Consider the following 19,238-nt stretch of genomic DNA (forward strand, 5'->3'; position numbering starts at 1 on the left):
TAATCATTTTTAAAGTTACATATATACATGTGGTTAAAAATTAAACTTAGAAACTATTATAAAATGAATAATAAAATATACTCCTTCCTCTACCCTAATCCATAGTACCATTCCCCAGGAAAAATCATGATCAATAGATTATGTATCCTTCTCACAAATTCTGTGTGTATTTGGGCATATATAACATATACTTTCGAATATTCTACCCTAAGCAACATAATTTTTTGATAAATAAAAGGTTAAAGAAAATTCTCTAAGCACTTAGACATGCACATCTGTAGAACACATTAATCTACATTCCCCACTCATATGTAGCCTTTCTATTCACTGGACAAATGTTTGGACAAACAGAAATCAAGTAAAATAATAACTCTCACCTCCTGCTGATCTTCTTGATTACAACCCAGCAAGACATACACAAGAATATGTGGAAGAAGATAGATGGTCACCTTGAAATCATGCTTCATCATGATGCTACAGCAGGTGAAGATTTTACTGGCAAGATCATGCCGAACCTATAAACTCAAATGGTTTAGGGAGAGTTAAGTAGCTTTATATATTTTATTCTACTGATTAATGCCAAAGAACAATATATGAGATGATTTATCACTGCAAAGTGGATACTGTCTTAAAGTCATGTGCACTCAAGCAAGGAAGATTTCAGATCATGGCCTCTCTAGTAATGCTAAATATCCCCAAGTGGCTGAACTGCTGAGACCCAGTAGGCAATACAGCTACCTGACCTACCAACAACCTCAGCATAAATGGTCTTCCCCACTTATAGTTCACTTTTAAACTCACCATGTTTTGTTACAGATTAATTTCCCTAATTACAGTATTTTTATTTAGCAAGCATTAGATTTAGTATACTAATTCCCTGAGCACTGGAATTAACATAGTCTACATTAGCATATTCTACCTTCAGCATGTTTATAGAAAATGAGGAAAATTTTCTTAAAATTATGTTATAAATTATTATTATAACATTTTAAACACTAACTGAAATATGAGTTAAAAACAAAAGCTGTGAATTTTAAATATGCTTTAAAAATTTTCTTGGAACAGGACCTTTTTGTCTGAGGCATGTAAAAATTTCATATTAGAAAAATATCACAAATATCTTTATTTTTCTGTGAAATCTCATTTTTAAAAACTCTTTATTATTATTTTAGAGCAAATTCAAATAATGTATCTTCTTTTAGAAGAAGCCACTAAAGGAAAATATATTTTTATTACATAATCTTTTTATTATGTAATAAATTCTGATAAAGCATTTATTTCCTTTTAAAAAGTACAATTTTACAATGTAAAATGAACAGACATATATAATAGACATTGTATAAGCACATTAGGACCATAGTAATTTGCTTGATAAACAATTACCTTCTTATTCAAAAACTGTTTTAGTAGCAGCAAAGAAATTGCTACTAGTAACAAATACTTTCTACAAAAATTTCTATCATTATTAATAAAAATATTTCAATGCCTGCTGGTCGTGCTATGCATTCAGATACATTTCCTTTAGAATTTCTCTTTGGTTAACAAATTCTGTACAGAATTCTCTTACCTTTGTTATAAGATAACCCGCCCAAGATGCTGACCATTCTGCAAAGTTATTACCTAATTTACTTAAGTAAATTGGCTTCTTTACTCCAGACCAATCTGTTGACTTCTGAGAACTCTTGTATCTGTAATTTTGAAAATTTGGGTGTTAAAAATATATAGATATATCCACCTATTAAGACTTTAGTAAAGAAACTTTAATAAACAATATCAACTCTTTCCCTGACTACCCCACTATTGCTTTGCCTTTACTGAAATCTGGTTTAAGATACTACTTTTCCTATATCCTTCTTCATGGTGGGATGGGAGGTAAATCTTGCTCACACCAAGTACTTCAAAGGATTTAAATCCACCCCTTCTTCACAATGCTCCTTTCAGATCCTCAAAACTCCTGTCTTCTGTAAAAAAAAAAAAAAAAAATCTTTTCTTTTGAGCTTCAAGTCATCAGGGTATAATATTATCTACTCCTCATTATGGGAATCTTCCAAACTCATCGATTAATCGATTATCAGACTCACTGATGACTTTAGTACATTACTTAGTGTTTTCTTTCTTTTCTTTTTTTAAATTTATTGCAGTAACAATGGTTAATACAATTATATAATTTTCACCTGTACATTATAATTTGACATCTATATATTCTATTGTGATTACGACCCAAAGAACAGTTTCCTTCAGCTGCCATATGTTTAATCCTCTTTACCCACTTCACCCTCCACCAACCCTCTATATTTGAACCCCTTTACACGATCTACTTCTCCCCTCCTCCCTCAGCCCCAACAGTCTGATAATCACTAATCCATTCTCCCTATCCCCGTGTCTCTGTTCATCCTGTTCATTTGTTCCTTTTAGGTTTATATCCCACATATAAGTGATATCACGTGATTTTCAACTTTTTCAGTCTGGCTTATTTCTCTTAGAATGATTATCTCAAGGTTCATCCAAGTTGTTGCAAATGGCATTATTTCATCTCTTTTTATTGTATACATGTACCAATGTATATATGTACCAATCATCTATCGTAGGACACTTTGGTTGCTTCCAAGTCCTGGCCACTGTGAATAATGTTGCTGTGAACATCAGTGTGCAAATATGTTTATGGATATGGGTTTTCAAGTCTTTGGGGTAAATACACAATAGTGGAATTGCTGGATCATATGGAACATCAATTCTTTGTTTTTTTGTGGAACCTCCATACTGTTTTCCATAGCGGCTATACAAATTTGCAGTCCCACCAGCAGTGTATGAGGGTTCCTTTTTCTCCACATCCTCTCCAACATTTGCTATTACTTGTCCTGTTTATTATAGCTATTCTAACAGGTGTAAGATGGCATCTCATTGTGGTTTTGATTTGCATTTTCCCAATAGCTAGCAATGTCGAACATCTTTTTATATGTTTGTTGGCCATTTGTACGTCCTCTAAGGAGAAGTGCCTGTTCAGGTCCTCTGCCCATATTTTGACTGGATAGTCTGTTTTCTTGTTGTTATTGAGTTGTATGAGTTCTTTACATATTTTGGATATTAGGCCCTTATTGGAGGCATTGCTTGCAAATATATTTTCCCATTTGAATGGGTGTCTCTTTACCTTGCCGATTTTTTTTGCTAAACAGAAACTTTTTACTTTGATGTAGCCCCATTCAATTATTTTTAGTTTTACTTCTCTTGCTTTTGAGGTCAAATTCATAAAATCCTTTTTAAGTCCAAATTCCTTGAGTTTCATTCCTGTTTTCTTCTATGAATTTTATTGTTTCAAGTCTTATATTCAGGTCTTTAATTAATTTTGAGTTAATTTGGGTGTGTGGTGATAGATAACACTCTACTTTCATTCTTTTGCAGGTGGCCATCCAATTTTCCCAGCAGCACTTATTGAAGAGGTTTTCCTTTCTCCAATGTATGATTTTGGCTTTTTTGTTGAAAATTATTTGCCCATATAAATATGGATTTACTTTTGGACTCTCAATTCTATTCCACTGGTCCATGTGTCTGTTTTGCTCCCAAAACCATGCTGTTTTGATTACTGTCGGTTTGTAATATGATTTGAAGTTGGACAGAGTGATGATGCCTCCAGCCTCGTTCTTTTTTCTCAGGATGGCTTTGGCAATTTGTGGTCTTTGTTGCTTCCATACAAATCTGATGATTTCTTGTTCTCTTTCTTTAAAAAATGCTGATGATATTTGATGGAAATTGCATTAAGTCAGTATAATTCTTTAGGTAATGTGGTCATTTTAACTCTGTTGATTCTTCCAATCCAAGAACATGGAATATCTTTCCATTTCTTTTTATCTTCTTCGGTTTCTTTTAATAGGGTCTTGTAGTTTTCATTATATAGATCCTTCACGTGTTTTGTTAAATTTATTCCTAGGTATTTTGTTCTTTTTGTTGTAATTGGAAAAGGAATTATTTTTACCACTTCTTTGTCTGACATTTCATTATTAAAGTATAGGAAAACTATGGATTTTTGAACGTTGATTTTTTATACCGAGACTTTACTGTATTTGCTTATTGTTTAAGTAGTGTTCTTGTGTAGTCTTTAGGGTTTTCTATAGAGAGAATCATGTCATCTACAAATAGTGAAAGTTTGACTTCTTCATATCCTATTTGAATTTTTATATCTCTCTTGTCTTATTGCCCTTGATAGGACCTCCAATGTTAAATTGAATAACAGTGGCGATAGTGAACAGCCTTGCCTTGTTCCTGATCTTGGAAGGTTTTTAGTTTTTCACCATTAAGTATAATGTTGGATGACGGGTTGTCATAGATGGCCTTTATTATGTTAAGTTACTTCCCCTCTATACCGATTTTATTAAGTGTTTTGATCATAAATGTGTCCTTTAAGGATGTTGTTTCCTGATTGATTTTCTGCTCAGATGATCTGTCCATATCCAACAGTGGGATATTTAGGCCCCCTACTAAGATAGTGTTTTGGTCTGTTTCTCTCTTTAGTTTTGTTAGTAATTGCTTTACATATTTCAGGACTCCCTGATTGGGAGCATAGATATTAATAAATATTATGTCTTCTTGGTGCATGATTCTCATTATCAGTATCTTTCTTTACCTTTTTGATTTTGAAGTCAATTTCATCTGATATTAGTACTGCTACTCCCGCTTTCTCTGAATGCCTTTTGCTTGAAATATCATTTTTCACCCTTTCACTTTGAGTCTTTGTCTTTGGAGTTGAGATGTGTTTCCTGGAGGCAGCGTATGGTTGGATTTTGTTTTTTGATCCATTCTGTAACTCTGTGCCTTTTTACTGGTGAGTTCAGTCCATTTACATTTAGGGTGATTATTGAAATATGAGGTCTTCTTATAGCTATTTTATCTTTTGCTTTCTGGAAGTTCAGAGTTTCCATTGATTCTTTGTCCTCGTGCTTCTGTTTTCTTTATTTTGGTTGACTTTCATGGGTTTTCCCTCTGGTCCTTCTTGTTTTATGTTATATACTTCACTTCTGACTCTATGGTGTGTGGTTACCATTACAAATATGAAAAAGATAGTTATATCTATTCAGTCTTCCATTTTCTTCTTTGTGTGCCTTATCTCCTTTCCTCTTTGCAAATTTAGATCTTTTCAGTAATAGTTATCTCAATTTGTTTCTACGTTGAACATTCATTACTACCTTGCTATCAAAATCATCTTATTATTATTATTTAAGCTTTTCATGTCCTGTTCTTAGTAAGAGTTGCACTCCTCTGCTTCTATTTGCCTGATGGCCACTTTACTTCTAATTATGTATTTTTTTGTTGTTGTTATTTTGATTTAGATGAGATGGCACCTTTCAGTATTTCTTGTAGTGCAGGCCTCATAGTGGAGAATTACCTCAATTTTTCTATGTCTGAAAAGGTCTTAATTTCTCCTTCATATCTAAAGGAGAGCTTAGTTGGATACATTATTCTAGGCTGGTAGTTCCTTTCACTTAATAATTTAAATATTTGATTCCATTACTTTCTGACTTGTAAGATCTGTGCTGAACAGTCCAATGAAAACCTAATGAGTTTTCTTTTATACATTACCGTTTTCTTCTCCCTGGCTGCCCTGAGAATTCTCTTTGTCGTTGATTTTTGATAACTTTAATACAGTATGTCTTGGTGAAGGCCTTTTTGGGTTGAGATAATTGGGTGTTCTGTTGACTTCTTGAATTCCAAGCTCCAGCTCATTCTTTAGATTTGGGAAATTCTTGCCCACTATGTGTCTGAAAATGGTTTCTAGCCCCTGCTCCTTTTCCTTGCCTTTGGTAATGCCCATTATTCTTATGTTTTTTGTTTTTTTTTTTTCCCTGATGGTATCTGCTAGTTCTTGTATTTATCTTTCACTATTTTCCATTTTTCAGTTTCTCTCTTCTTCAGTCTGATTTATTTCTAGATTTCTGTCTTCGATATCACAGATCCTTTCCTCCATTTCATTGACTCTATTTCCCAAGCTTGCTCTTTCAATTTTCAACTCTTGTAGTATTTTTTTTTTTAAGTCTCCTGAATTTCTATTTGGCTCTTTTTTGAGGGTTTCAATCTCGTTGCTCTGCTCATCTAGCTGTTTTGCAGTTTCTGTAATTGTTAATTTGACTCGTTTTGGAATTCACTGAGTTTTTTCAGAAGTACCATCCTGAATTCTCTGTCTTTTAAGTCGCAGATTTCTATGTCTGTAAGCTCATTTTCTGGAACATTTTCCCTTCCTTTCTGAGATGCCTTGTCTCCTTGGTTGTTAATGGTGTTTCATGGACTATTTCTTCACTTGGGCCTTAATGGAAGTGTATTCTGTTGTTTTACCAGAAAGAATATTTATTATATAAAGGTCTTTATGTATATATTTACATGATAAATCTAAAGGCCTTTAGGCAGCTGCAAAGGCAGCACTTTTCTTTTGGTTTCCAGTAGGTGTTGTCTAAGCTTCTTGGATTACTACTTTATATAAAGCCTAATGTCTTTTATTTTCTTGTAGATTTAAATCACACTCGGTACTCTCAGTTTCAGTCCCTGTCAGTATTAGCAACAGTTTCGGTAGCCTTTGTTCAGATTGCCCTGGGGCTCCATGATGATCGGTCTTGGAGGATATGGAGGGAGGGACCCTCTAGGTTGGGGGTTGGGGGCTGTGGCTCAGTCTCGGTTTTGCAGCTGGGGCCGGTAGAAATCAACTGTTGTTTCTCTGCGGTCCCATCCCGCTTTTCCATTCTCTGCCCCGATGACTGAGCCCTGCTGCTGGCTGCATAGAAAAGTCCTGGCACTTCCAGGCAGGCTGATCAGGGAAGTCACTGTATCTTCTCCTCTTCCCCTCCTCCTATAAGTCTACCACCCGACACTCAGGGTTCTACCCTGTGGTAGCTCTTATGGGCAGATCCCACGCTCAGATGTGCTGATGTGCAGTTTGGGTGGTTTTTGTTTTAGATGTTCAGCTTATTGTTGTTTCAAGAGGAGAGATCTGAGGACATCTCTGACTCTGTCATGTTTTCCCAGAATAGTGTTTTCTTTCTTAAGTCTTATCATCCTGAGTGACTTCAATGTCTGGCTGGACCATCTAATCAAACTCAAAACTTCTAAATGACTTTCTCCTCTACTACTTTATCAGGACTCCCTTGCCAATACAAAGAAACTTCATCACTTCCAAAATGAACTATTTAGATACCTTCTGCTATGGCCATAGTTTCCCAAATTTCTAGTTCTTTCACCTAGTTACTCCAACACATTTGTTCTCTGTCATTGAGAAATTGTGTCACTTGACCCTGCAAAACTCTCCTGACTTAAATACCTTCCTTCATTACCTCTTTCCCTAAACAGCTTGGTCTCCATGGTCCTTCACTTCAAGCACACTCTTGGTAATATCCTCTACCCACTCTATTGCCACACTGTCTTTACCAGCTGTACCAATCTTCCAACCTCCCAACTTTGGATCAATCTGAATGTCTGCCTTCACAGAAATGATATCCAGGCCACTGCACTGAGAGCAGAATATCTCTCAATTGCTTATGGAATCAGTACTACATATTTTTAGTCTTAAATCTCAGTGAACCTCTCTTCTGTTTTCCAAAGCAATTATTTCAAATCATCATTCTGCTCATATCACCTACACCAACTCCATTGCCACTTACACAAATAACCTCATTTTCTATATCTTATATTTCATGGAGAAAAAAAAGAACCCATTGCTTCCCATAATCGCATCTGTAAATGTAGCTGATTTATATTTATCATTTTGTCTTTCTCTATTACAATGAAAAAGATTTTCTTCCCTCTAGGTCTAATCTCCCATTAGGGATATGGCTACTATTCTGGATGCTCCTTGGGGTATTTCTTATATCAATTATTACTTCCTTCTTCTATAACTTCAACATGATCCTTTCTATTTGCTCCTCAGTATTAATGCTGACATCTTATAACTACATGTATGTAACATCTTTTTGAAGGGACTGAATTGCTTTCCAATCACCAATTAAAGTCAGGTAATGACAAATATAATAAATGCCCTATACTCAAGGATCTCAGCAAACATTATGCACTTCACTGTTCCAAATTTCTAAGAATTTAAAAGTGCAATAATCTCTCAGCTAACCATCACTATTTTGAATCATCGTGAATATAATTCTCTAGATGACTTTACCAAGTGTTATGGTGAACATAACAAGAAAACTACCAATATTGGGGTACAAGCCAGGTTCTACCTAGCCATATCATAGTGTTTTTTCATAAAATTATTTCTATGGCACCTTTGAACTATAGTTGATCTATCCAGTTCTAAAAACCAAATCCCCTAAATATAGTCATCATTTAATCCAAGTTTACTGATTGTCTGTCTATAAATAGTCCAAAGGAGAGTACAGGAGTATAACTTCAGGGCAGCAAAAACAAAGATATGCTTTTAGGAAATTCTTTATTTCTCCCAAGCCCTCTGAAGCAAACATCAAGTAGTCTAAGCTATAAAACTGACCTATTGGCTAACCTGGTATCTTGGTATTTCATTTAAAAGCTTTCAAATAAACATGAATCGACACCATTAATATAGCCCTTTATTGACCTCTTATTTTTATGAAATAACAATTTTAATGAGCAGATTCTAGCCAGATAAATCTCCTAACTTCCACCATTGAGGGACTATCTGAGAGGTTTCTTCAGGCTCTCAGATATAAAAGTAGAAGGGTCACAGGAATTCTCATTGATTTGCTAAGGTCGGTCTTATAAATGACTACTTAAATATTGCTTCTTATGAAAGAATAACAAGTAGGCAGATAATGTTGACTTCTTATGAAAAATTAAATTGAATAGCAAGTAGGAAAAAATGTTGGCTTCTACTTCATGTGAAGTAGGCATTAATCACCCTAGCTCTCATAAAAAAGGCAAGGAATTTATTCAACAAGCTAGAATTGAATATTTATTATTGAGTATTAATTAAATGTTAAGCACTCTACTAGGTACATTTTAATATTATCTTCTTTATTCCTAACAATAATCATTCAAGAATAGAAAACCTATCCACATTTTCAAGATAAAAAAATTGAGACTTGGAAATGTTAAAAAACTTGCCCAAGACTTCAGAGCTAGCAAATGTAGAGCCAAGGTTCAAATTTGGGTCTATGTGACTCCGAAGACCATAAACTTTGCACTACATCATAAACACTCTTAAGCATTTATCTATAAGTGCTATAAAATATAGGATAAAGAAAAGAAGTGTGGAATCTTCAAAAAAGAAAAACAAAATTTTAATTACTGACTTTTACTTTCTATTAATAAAATACATCTTTCAATAATGTTGTTCATGAGAAATGAAATGATGTTTAAAGGTTTCTAAATATAAAAAGGTATCTAGTAATTATGCATACTTCAGGGCTTTTACAAAGAATTTTACCTCAAGTCTAGGCATGGTACTTAGGCTCAAAGAAATAAAGTAATTTATCCAAGCTCAAATAATATGCATGTGACCTAGAGTACCTAAAATTACAGTTTCTAAATAAAAATTATTTATAATTTATGCATTTCAATCAGTCCTAAGGTATTAAAATTGAAAAGAAGATTAGAAATTTTTTTTTTTTAAGTAGAGGAAGAAAATCTCTACATGAAGAGAAATTGCTGGGGCTGAAGATTTCTTATCTCTCTGTGGTTACTAAAGGCTTTGAGACTAGCTTTAAACTCTAAAATTTCTATATCAATTATATCTATCAAAAGCTTCAAGTCATATTCAATTTAAAGTAGATTCAAAGTACTGACAGTTGAATTAAAAAAAAAAATCAATCCTTTTAGCGTCAATAAATTTGTCTAAATAATTAAAGTTACAGAATTTAACCAATAAAAGAACTACTCATTTTGACAATATTATAAATCACAGTGAAAAATACATATTAGAACATAGCAAAAATCCTATGAATACTAAGTAATTGTGTCAAATAAAATTAATTTTATATTAAAACAAGGTCATGAAAATAGTTTTAATGAGTCTACCAACCTAGTATTTAGATGAGGTTCCAGTATTTCTCGAACATGCTCAGGAAATCTCTTCCACAACTGGTGACCTGGGCTGTCAATCTGTATCTCTCTACAGTCATAAATAGAAAGTAACTCCTACAAACACATTTTACATTTGTAAATCCATTGTGAAGCAGATATACCTGTACATTCATCAACATTCTATATATTCTATACACATATATAACTTTAAACATATATAAAATATGGGGGCTGTGAACTTAGGGTATTTATTTCAATGCTTAAAATCATTTAGCTGACTTACTCAAGATCACAAAGCTATGGTAGTACTTGAACATATATAAAATATGGGGGCTGTGAACTTAGGGTATTTATTTCAATGCTTAAAATCATTTAGCTGACTTACTCAAGATCACAAAGCTATGGTAGTACTTGAACATACAGTTTGTGTTCTATATATAATATATATTGAAATATAAGATTAAGCGTTATTTGGAAGAGAAAAAATTAGAATTTTCCATAGTTGCTGAAGTATAATTCTTAGAAGTTGACCTTTCTTGAATTTTAATAAAAACAATTACAAATCCAAAATAGTCCAAAAATTCAAGATATCTCAAATTCTAGATACAAAACACTGAACTTAAAATTTTGAATTTAAAATATAAATGCTAAAGACTAATTTACTTGAATGCCCAGGAATTAAAAGGTTATATTTTACTTTCCTGAAAATAAAACAAATGGGATTTTAAAGACAAAGAAAAAAAAATCTTTGTCTCTAACAGTAATCTTCAAAACAAGACAAATATGTTAGGGTATTATATATTGCATCAGCTATTACTCTTTCTTTCCAATTCCACTGGGAAAAAAACATATAGCAATAGATGTATTCTTAATACTTTTCAAATATAAGTACTGTCTAGCAAAATATGTACTTTACACTTATATTTAGTACTTTTTAATAAAAGAAACAAAGTATAAGAAAAGTTCAAATACAGAAATATCCAAAACTAATTTTCATTTAACTTTATAGTGTTATTAAAATTTTATTTGAAGTCAGCTTTTTCTAATGTTTGACAAAGTTGCTCTAGCTAACAGAGGCCCCGTTCATTAACCTCCAACGACAGACATGAAAGATCAACAATTCCCTAGCATTTTAGTTTCAGGATCATTTACACTCTTAAAAACACTAATATACTTATAATTGTAGACCTTGCTTCATATTTCATTGAAAAAACAGAAGTAATCAGAAGAGACCTCTACAACTTCCAATATCCTATCTACCTGGCTTGGCAATATTGGTATCAATACCCACCTGCTCTGCTCTCTCTCTTATCACTACAGATAAATTGTTTTTGTTGTTAATTAAGCCCCTTCCACTGCTATACAATATTCCACATCTCTTTAACAACTTAAAATAGTATGACATCATTTCTCTCCTACATCATCACTTTTCACCTCTCTGCTGAATTGTTCCCAAGCAACATATAAACATACTGTCATTTTTCCCATCTTTATTCCTCTTTTCTCCCCAGTTACTATCTCATTCTCTTGCAACATACCTTAGTAATAGTTTCTGTAATTTCTCTAATTCCACTCTTCCCATATGTTCTTAAAAATACTCTAATAAGGTGTTCTGTACTCGACTGAAACTATACTTATCAAATTCACCAATGACCATTATGTTAATACAGCTAATGGTAAATTCTCAATTCTTAAATTATTATACTTATTACTTATTCCCTTCCCACTTCCTCTCACTGTCCAGGTTTCAATTACTAGTACCTATTTAGCTATATTACCTCTCTTGATCATCTCATCCAGAATTAGTTTTAAGTACCATCTCCACAACAAAAATCTCCAAATATCTATGTGACCCAGACCTCTTGCCATGAATACCGGACCTGAATGCCTAACAAATAAAGAAACTTCTAATTGAAAAAAAAAAAAAAAAAAAAAAAACCATGAAAAAAGGCAAAGAAAGCCAAAAAGGCAAAGAAAGCCAAACTGCAAAAATCCTTATTACATGTATTATAGATAAGGAGTTAATTTCCATTATATCCAAATAAGTCTTAAACATCAGTCAAAAACAGACCAATACCAAGAGAAAAATGGGAAAAGATTTACAGAAAATTCACAAAAAAGTAATAAATATATTTAAAATCTTATATCTCTCATAATTAAATGCAAATTAAAATAAAACAGTACCAATTTTCATCTGTCACTTTGGCAAAGATTTAAAATTTTGATGAAAGACAGGTTTGTCAAGGAAATATAAGCTGGTGAAACTTTTGATAAAATCTACTGAATGTAAACTGTACTTGTTCTGAGACACACTTTAATATCTAGATATTGATATATTTGATATATTCATTCAAGTGCCCAGAAATATATGTATATTCTCTAAATCGTTTCTTTATAAATGAAAAACTTTAAACACAACTTAAATGTGTTAAACAAATTTCTTAAATATCATATATTCAAATTGAATATTAAGTCATTGAAAAGGATGAGTTGTACTGACATGGAAAATTACCCAAGACAGACTGTTAAACACAAAAGAAAATCAAGTTACAGAATATTATAAGTAATGTCATCTCTTGTTTAGTGGAGAAAACATATATATTTATATATACGTAAAAAATTGTTCAAAGTCCTTTAATATGATCTGTTAAGAGAGTACATTTCTGTACTCCCTGAAATTTTTATCATGACTTTATATTACTTTAATAATGAAAATGATAGCTAAAAAATAAGTTTCAAAAGTATAGAATTTACAATTTTCTTACTAGAACCCAATAATGTAAAGCCAAGTAATGACTATATGCACTCTCACCTGAATGGCATAAGCAGCTGAATCTTGAGCTCGGCTATTATCTGCATATGCAAGGTAAGCTCTTGTTAGTTCCATCAATAATCCATAGGCAAAGTTTGAATCTTCTACTCCAGTCTCAATAAAAATAAGAAAAAAATGCAAGAATAATTTACATAAATTTTTCTAAACCATACTACGCTGCCCATTGTGAATTTAAGTAAATTTAACTTAGAAAACGACAGTAAGGTTCAAACTAAGTTTGGTACCAAGGCTAAAATATAATCTGTAGCTAAGAATCCAAATCTAAAGCTTTTAAGACTATTTGTAAAGTATATTAGAATGATTCGACTTTTATTTAGCTCCAATAATTTGCGCTTTTTGGTTTTTAACTCTGAGAAAGAAAATTGTATATATATCATTTCCTAAATTCCATTCTGTGGTACACTGGTCACTTGAGAAGCTCAAGAAATAATTTAAACACAACCTTCTCTTGGAGAGTCACAGTGTGCACTAATATATTAAAAGTTCTGTTTGATTTTGTTTTATAGGATTTCTCAAACTCATTTGATCACAGAAACATTGCACACAAACTATTAAAATATCCTGGGAAATTAGTTTCCCATGAAAACACTTAGCAATAGTGTTTAAATACTAATATTTAAATAATTAAGTTTTAAGTATTTGTCAAAATCAGGATAGAAAGCTTATTTTAAAGAACATGGCACACTAGGCTGGGCTCAAACTTTATTGTTTTTGGCTAAAGATCTCTGCAGAGAATTAAGGAATAAACTCAGAAATTCCCTAAATTGTCTAGTTTGGATCAAGTTCCACTAAGGATAAGCTGAATAGTTCTTTGTAAAAGGAATACAGAAATCCCAACAGGACAGAGAACTCTTCTTATCATTCCAAATTATCATTACTTACCACAAATGTAAAATCTTTTCCTTGGGTTTCAGTTGTTGAGAAATCTAGTCGACCTGGATCTATTGCCCCCAATTCCCCTAAACATTCCCCACAGAGCAACCGAGCTTGAGAGTTTGCATCTTGGCAACCTTTCAAAAGCACTGTCACCAACTGTGAGATAACAGGTTCCACTGTTTCACTATCTGTTGCATATTTTATCAGTTTTTCCTAAAATAAAAAGTGAAGAAAAGTTTATACATAACTTTTACACACTAGTATATTTACGTAACTAGAAAGCTTAAAAATATTAAGGAATATCTGACATAAATATTGACAAAATTAAATTCCCATATCTGCAGTGTTTACAGCCAGTTTTCAATGAGTTCACATAATATAGTTCACAGTACATTCTATAGTATTAGAATCATTAAGTATGTTTGAAAGTTTTAATCATTAATTCTTTAAACAGTTACTGAATATTATTACATTAGCAAATAAAAATAAGTAAGACATAGCTCTTATCCTGAGTTCAGTCTAATGAAAAATAGACATGTAAACAAATAATTAAAATATCATGTGATTTGTACAATAACAAACATATTTACAAGGTAAAGAAGCAATGAAGAAGATGAAAAAGAACTCAGGATAGTCAACACACACTTCAGTAAATAAATCAAGGAGGAAGAGCTATTAGATAAAACAAGAAAATGAAAAGTATTTAAAAAAATACTAGAGAAGGAAAAAAAAGATATGGGGAAAAGGTTCTGTGGAAATGATTCTTTAAAAAAGAGGTAAAAAGAAAGAGGTAGCATTAATAAAAAGGATGTTGGTTTACATAATCTTTTTTCATCTATCTCCTGAGAATACCAAAATGAAAAACTGTTAAGAAAGAGACTAATCTCAAGCCAGTTAAGATTTAAATACTGTACTGTGTGACCACTTTAGAATTATTTCATTTATATAATTTTCTTTCTGGTAAAAATAAAACATACAAACATCTCAAATTCTATGTTAAAACTATGATTCAGAAGGGGGTCCAAGATGGCTGCACAGGTGGACGTTGAGCTCACCTCCTCACAGGAACACCCAAAGTACATATAATTTTTTCTAATTTTATTTTTTAATTTATTAATTTAAATTAGTTCCAAGTATAAAGTACACCTATATTTAAAGCAAATCTTCCTGAAAGACAATTGTGAGCCAATTAAACAGCCTCTGCACAACAAGCAAGAGAGAGGGACCACCCAATAAGAAAAGCAAAATGAAAAAAAGAATTTCAATAAGGATAAGAGTTCTCTGGCATATCCCCCTAACATCTGCATTATAGGGATACTAGAAGGAAAATAGAGACAGGGGCAGAAAGAATATTTTAAGTAATGATATCTGAAAACCTTTTTAATCTAGGGAAAGAAACAGACATCCAGGTCCCAAAGGCACAGAGCGTTCAAAACAAGATGAATTCAAAACGACCCACACCAAGACAAACTGTAATTAAAATGGCAGAAGTTAAGGATAGAGTCAATCTGAAAGGCATAAAAAAAACAAGTTTTATACAAGGAAAACCCCGTAAGGCTATCAGTTGATTTCTCTGAAGAAACTTTAGGTCAGAAAGGAGTGGCAGGGGATATTTAAAGGCAGGAGATATTTAAAGAAAAGAATCTACAAACTAGAATACTTTATCCAGCAAGGTTATTATTTAGACTTGAAAGAGAGATAAAGAATTTTCCAGACAAGGAAAAACTAAAGGAGTTCACCACCACTAAACCAGTCTTACAAGAAATGTTAATAGGTTTTCTTTATGCAGAAAAGAAAAGGCCATAACCAGAAATCAGAAAATACAGGAATGGGGAAAAAATTTCACTGATCAAGGCAAATATACAATAATCATAGTAAATCAACCACTTAAAAGGTAATAAGAAGGTTAAAAGATAACAGCAGCAAAATTAACTATAACTACAACAAATAATTATGAGATGAAACAAAAAGATATAAAATATAACATCAAAAACATAGAGTGTAGGGCTTTTAAAAAAATGAATGAGACAAATAAACAATAACTCACAGACATAGACAACACTTTAGTGGTTACCAGAAGGGAAGGGGGAAGGAGAGAGGGAGGTAGAAAAGGGTAAAAGGAGTCAAATATATAATGATGGATGCAGATTTGACTTTTGGGGGTGAACACACAATGCAATATACAGGTGTTGTTATAAGATTTTACATTTGAGATCTATATATTTTTAATTAACCAATGTCACCCCAATAAATTTAATTTTAAAAAGGTAGTACTTTTAGAATGTAATTGAACTTAAATGACTACCAGGTTAAAATAGACTACTATAGAAATAATATGAATATATGACCTCATGGGAACCATCAACCAAAACCATACAAAAAAAAAAGGAACAAAAAAAAAAAAATGAAGAGAAATGAATCCAATCAAAATATCAAAGAAAACCAACAAATCAAAAGGAAGGACATCAAGAGAAGAAAGGAGCACCAAATAACAACAAAAACAACCAAAAAACAAATAACAGAATGGCAATAAACACATAACTTATTGATAATTACTCTAAATGTAAATAGACTAAATGCTCCAATCAAAATACAGGGTGGCAGAATGGATTTAAAAAAAAACAGGATCCTTACATATGCTGCCTACAAACAGACTCACTTCAGATCGAAAGATAAATACAGATTGAAAGTGACAGGATGGAAAAAGATATTCCATGCAAATAGAAATGAAAAGAAAGCTGGGGTAGCAATACTCAAGACTTCAAAATAGAGAATGTGAAAATAGACAAAGAAAAAGATTACATAATTTTAAAGGGGTCAATCCAAGAAGAGGATATAACAATTGTAAATATCTACGCACTGGACACAGGAGCTCCCACTTATATAAAGCAAATGTTAATGGACATAAAGGCAGAAATTAATGGTAATACTATAATAACTGGAGACTTTAATACTCCACTTACTAAAATGGATAGATCATTCAAACAGAAAATTAATAAGAAAATAATGGCTTTAAATGCCACATTAGACCAATTTCACTTGATAGACATTTATAGAGCATTCCATCCCAAAACTGCAGGTACGCATTGTTCTTAAGTGCATACTGGACATTTTCCAGTATAGATGACATACTAGGCCACAAAAGAAGCCTCAGTAAATTCAAGAAGATTGAAATTACTCAAGCATATTTTCTGACCACAATCACATGAAACTAGAAATCAACTATAGGAAAACAACTAGAAAAAACACAAATACATGGAGACTAAACAACATGCTTCTAAACAACCAATGAATCAAAGAGGAAAACAAACGGAATCAAAACTACCATGAGAAAAATGAAAATAAAAATATAACCTTCCAAAATTTATAGGATGCAGCAAAAGTAATTCGAAAAACAAAGTTTATAGCTTTATAGGCCTATCTTAAGAATCAAGAAATATCCCAAATAAACAATCTAAATTTATACCTAAAAAAATGAGAAAAAGAGAAACAAAACCAAAAGGAGGAGGAATAATAAAGGTAAACACAGAAATGAAAAAGAAAATACAAAAATAATAGAAAAGACTAATGAAACTAAGAGCTGGTTCTTTGAAATGATAAAATTGCTAAGCCTCTAGCAAGACTCATCAAATGGAAAAGCTAACACAAAACAAAAAATAAAGAAGAGAAATTACAACCAACATTATAGAATGCAAATGATCATTAAAAAATACTATCAACAATTATATGACAACAGATTTGACAACCTAAAAGAAATGGATAAATTTCTAAAAACATACATCCTACCAAGACTAAATCGGGAGGAAACAGAAAATCTGAACAGACCAATTACTAAGAATAAAATTGAAGCAGAAATCAAGACTCTCAAAACACAAAAGCCTAGGACCAGACAAGTTCATAGGTGAATTCTATCAAACAGTTAGAGAAAAATTAGTACATAGGAATAAAATTTAACCAAGGAAATGAAAGATCTGTACTCTGAAAACTATAAGACATTGAAGAAAGAAATTGAAGACACAAATAAATAGAGGCATATACCATGCTCATGGATTGGAAGTATTAATGTTGTTAAAATTACCATAGTACCCAAAGCAATTTAAAGATTCAATTCAGTTATCAAAATACCAATGTCATTCTTCTCAGAATGACATTCTTCTCAGAACAAATATTACTGAAATTTATGTGGAACAACAAAAGATCTTGAACAGTCAAAGAAATCTTGAGAAAAAGGAAGAAAGTTGGAGGTATCATGCTCCCTTAACTATACTACAAAGCTATGATAATCAAATCAGTAGAGTACTGGCTCAAAAACAGACACACAGATCAGTGGAACACAAGAGAGAGCCCAGAAATAAATCCTCGATTATATGGTCAATTAGTCTTTTACAAAGGAGGTAAAATGTAAACTGAAGTAACAACAATTTCTTCAACACATAGTGTGGGGGAAAAAAAATGAAAATGAACCACTCGTTTATACCACATACAAAAATATCAACTCAAAATGGTTAAAAACTTAAATGTAAGACCTAAAACCATAAAACTCTTAGAAGAAAACAAAGTAAATTTTTTAACATTAACCTGAGTAATATCTTTTTGGATATGCCCTCTCAAGCAAAGGAAAGAAAAGCAAAATAAATAGATGGGACTTTATCCAACTAAAAATCTTCATAGCAGAGGAAACCTTCAACAAAACAGAAAAATAATCTACTAAATGGGGGACTATATTAGCAAATGATGTATCCAATAAGGGGTTGATATCCAAAATACATAAGCAGCTCATACTAAACTAAAAAAAAATCCAATTAAAAAATAGGCAGAGGACCTTTCTCCAAAGAAGACATACAGATGTCCAGCAGAAATATGGAAAGATGCTCAATACCACTAATCACCAGAAAAATACAAACTGAAACCACAATGACGTACCACCTCACACCTGTTAGGACAGTTATTATCAAAAAGTCAACTGGCTTCTGGTCAAGATGGTGGAGTAAGTAAATGCCTTGCTTGCCTCTTCTCATATCCACATCAAAATTACAACTAAACTACAGAAAAGTCGTAATTGGGAGTTGCCTGAAGTCCAGATGAACAGGAAAAATCCTTCACGTAGGAACATACATAAGAAGCCACCTCAAGACTGGTGAGAGGGGTAGAGACAAGAACAGGCTGGTCCTACACCCACGTGAGGCAGTTGAGAATCAAGAGGAATATCTCAGCTGCAGAGGTCCCCTCGGAGGAGTGAGGGGTCCTGGCCCCATACCAGTCTCCCAAACCCAGGGTTCCGGTGTCAGGAAGAGAAATCGTCATAAGTTCTGGCTATGAAACCAGCAGAGTTTGAGTGAGAGAGATAAAAGGCCATCAGAATCACAGATGTTCCTCTTAAAGAGCCTGCACACAGACATATCAGTGACAAACTCACTCATTCTGAGCTTCAGCACTGGGGCAGATGCTTGAAAGGCACTGAGACATATGGGGAGGAAATGAATGGTTTGGCTGATTTTCCCAGAATGAACTGCTGGCAGAGAACACTGTTCCTTTATTGAGTCCT

General features: G+C 32.6%; 1 protein-coding gene across 5 annotated transcripts in view; it reads right to left on the reverse strand.

Annotated features, from left to right (window-relative positions):
• Window positions 1-19,238, reverse strand: part of ATR (ATR serine/threonine kinase) — a 135,873-nt gene that overhangs the window by 43,606 nt on the left and 73,029 nt on the right. For all 5 annotated transcript variants that reach the window (XM_016126480.2, XM_016126481.2, XM_016126479.2 and 2 more), the window contains 5 exons: window positions 13,700-13,906; window positions 12,797-12,910; window positions 9,983-10,098; window positions 1,568-1,688; window positions 378-515 (listed from right to left, as the gene is read on the reverse strand). In XM_016126480.2, the coding sequence (XP_015981966.2) occupies window positions 378-515; window positions 1,568-1,688; window positions 9,983-10,098; window positions 12,797-12,910; window positions 13,700-13,906 (696 nt within the window). The remainder of the gene's footprint in view (window positions 1-377; window positions 516-1,567; window positions 1,689-9,982; window positions 10,099-12,796; window positions 12,911-13,699; window positions 13,907-19,238) is intronic.

This window comes from Rousettus aegyptiacus, unplaced genomic scaffold (assembly GCF_014176215.1).
Source record: "Rousettus aegyptiacus isolate mRouAeg1 unplaced genomic scaffold, mRouAeg1.p scaffold_m13_p_4, whole genome shotgun sequence".
NCBI classification, from domain to species: Eukaryota; Metazoa; Chordata; class Mammalia; order Chiroptera; family Pteropodidae; genus Rousettus; species Rousettus aegyptiacus.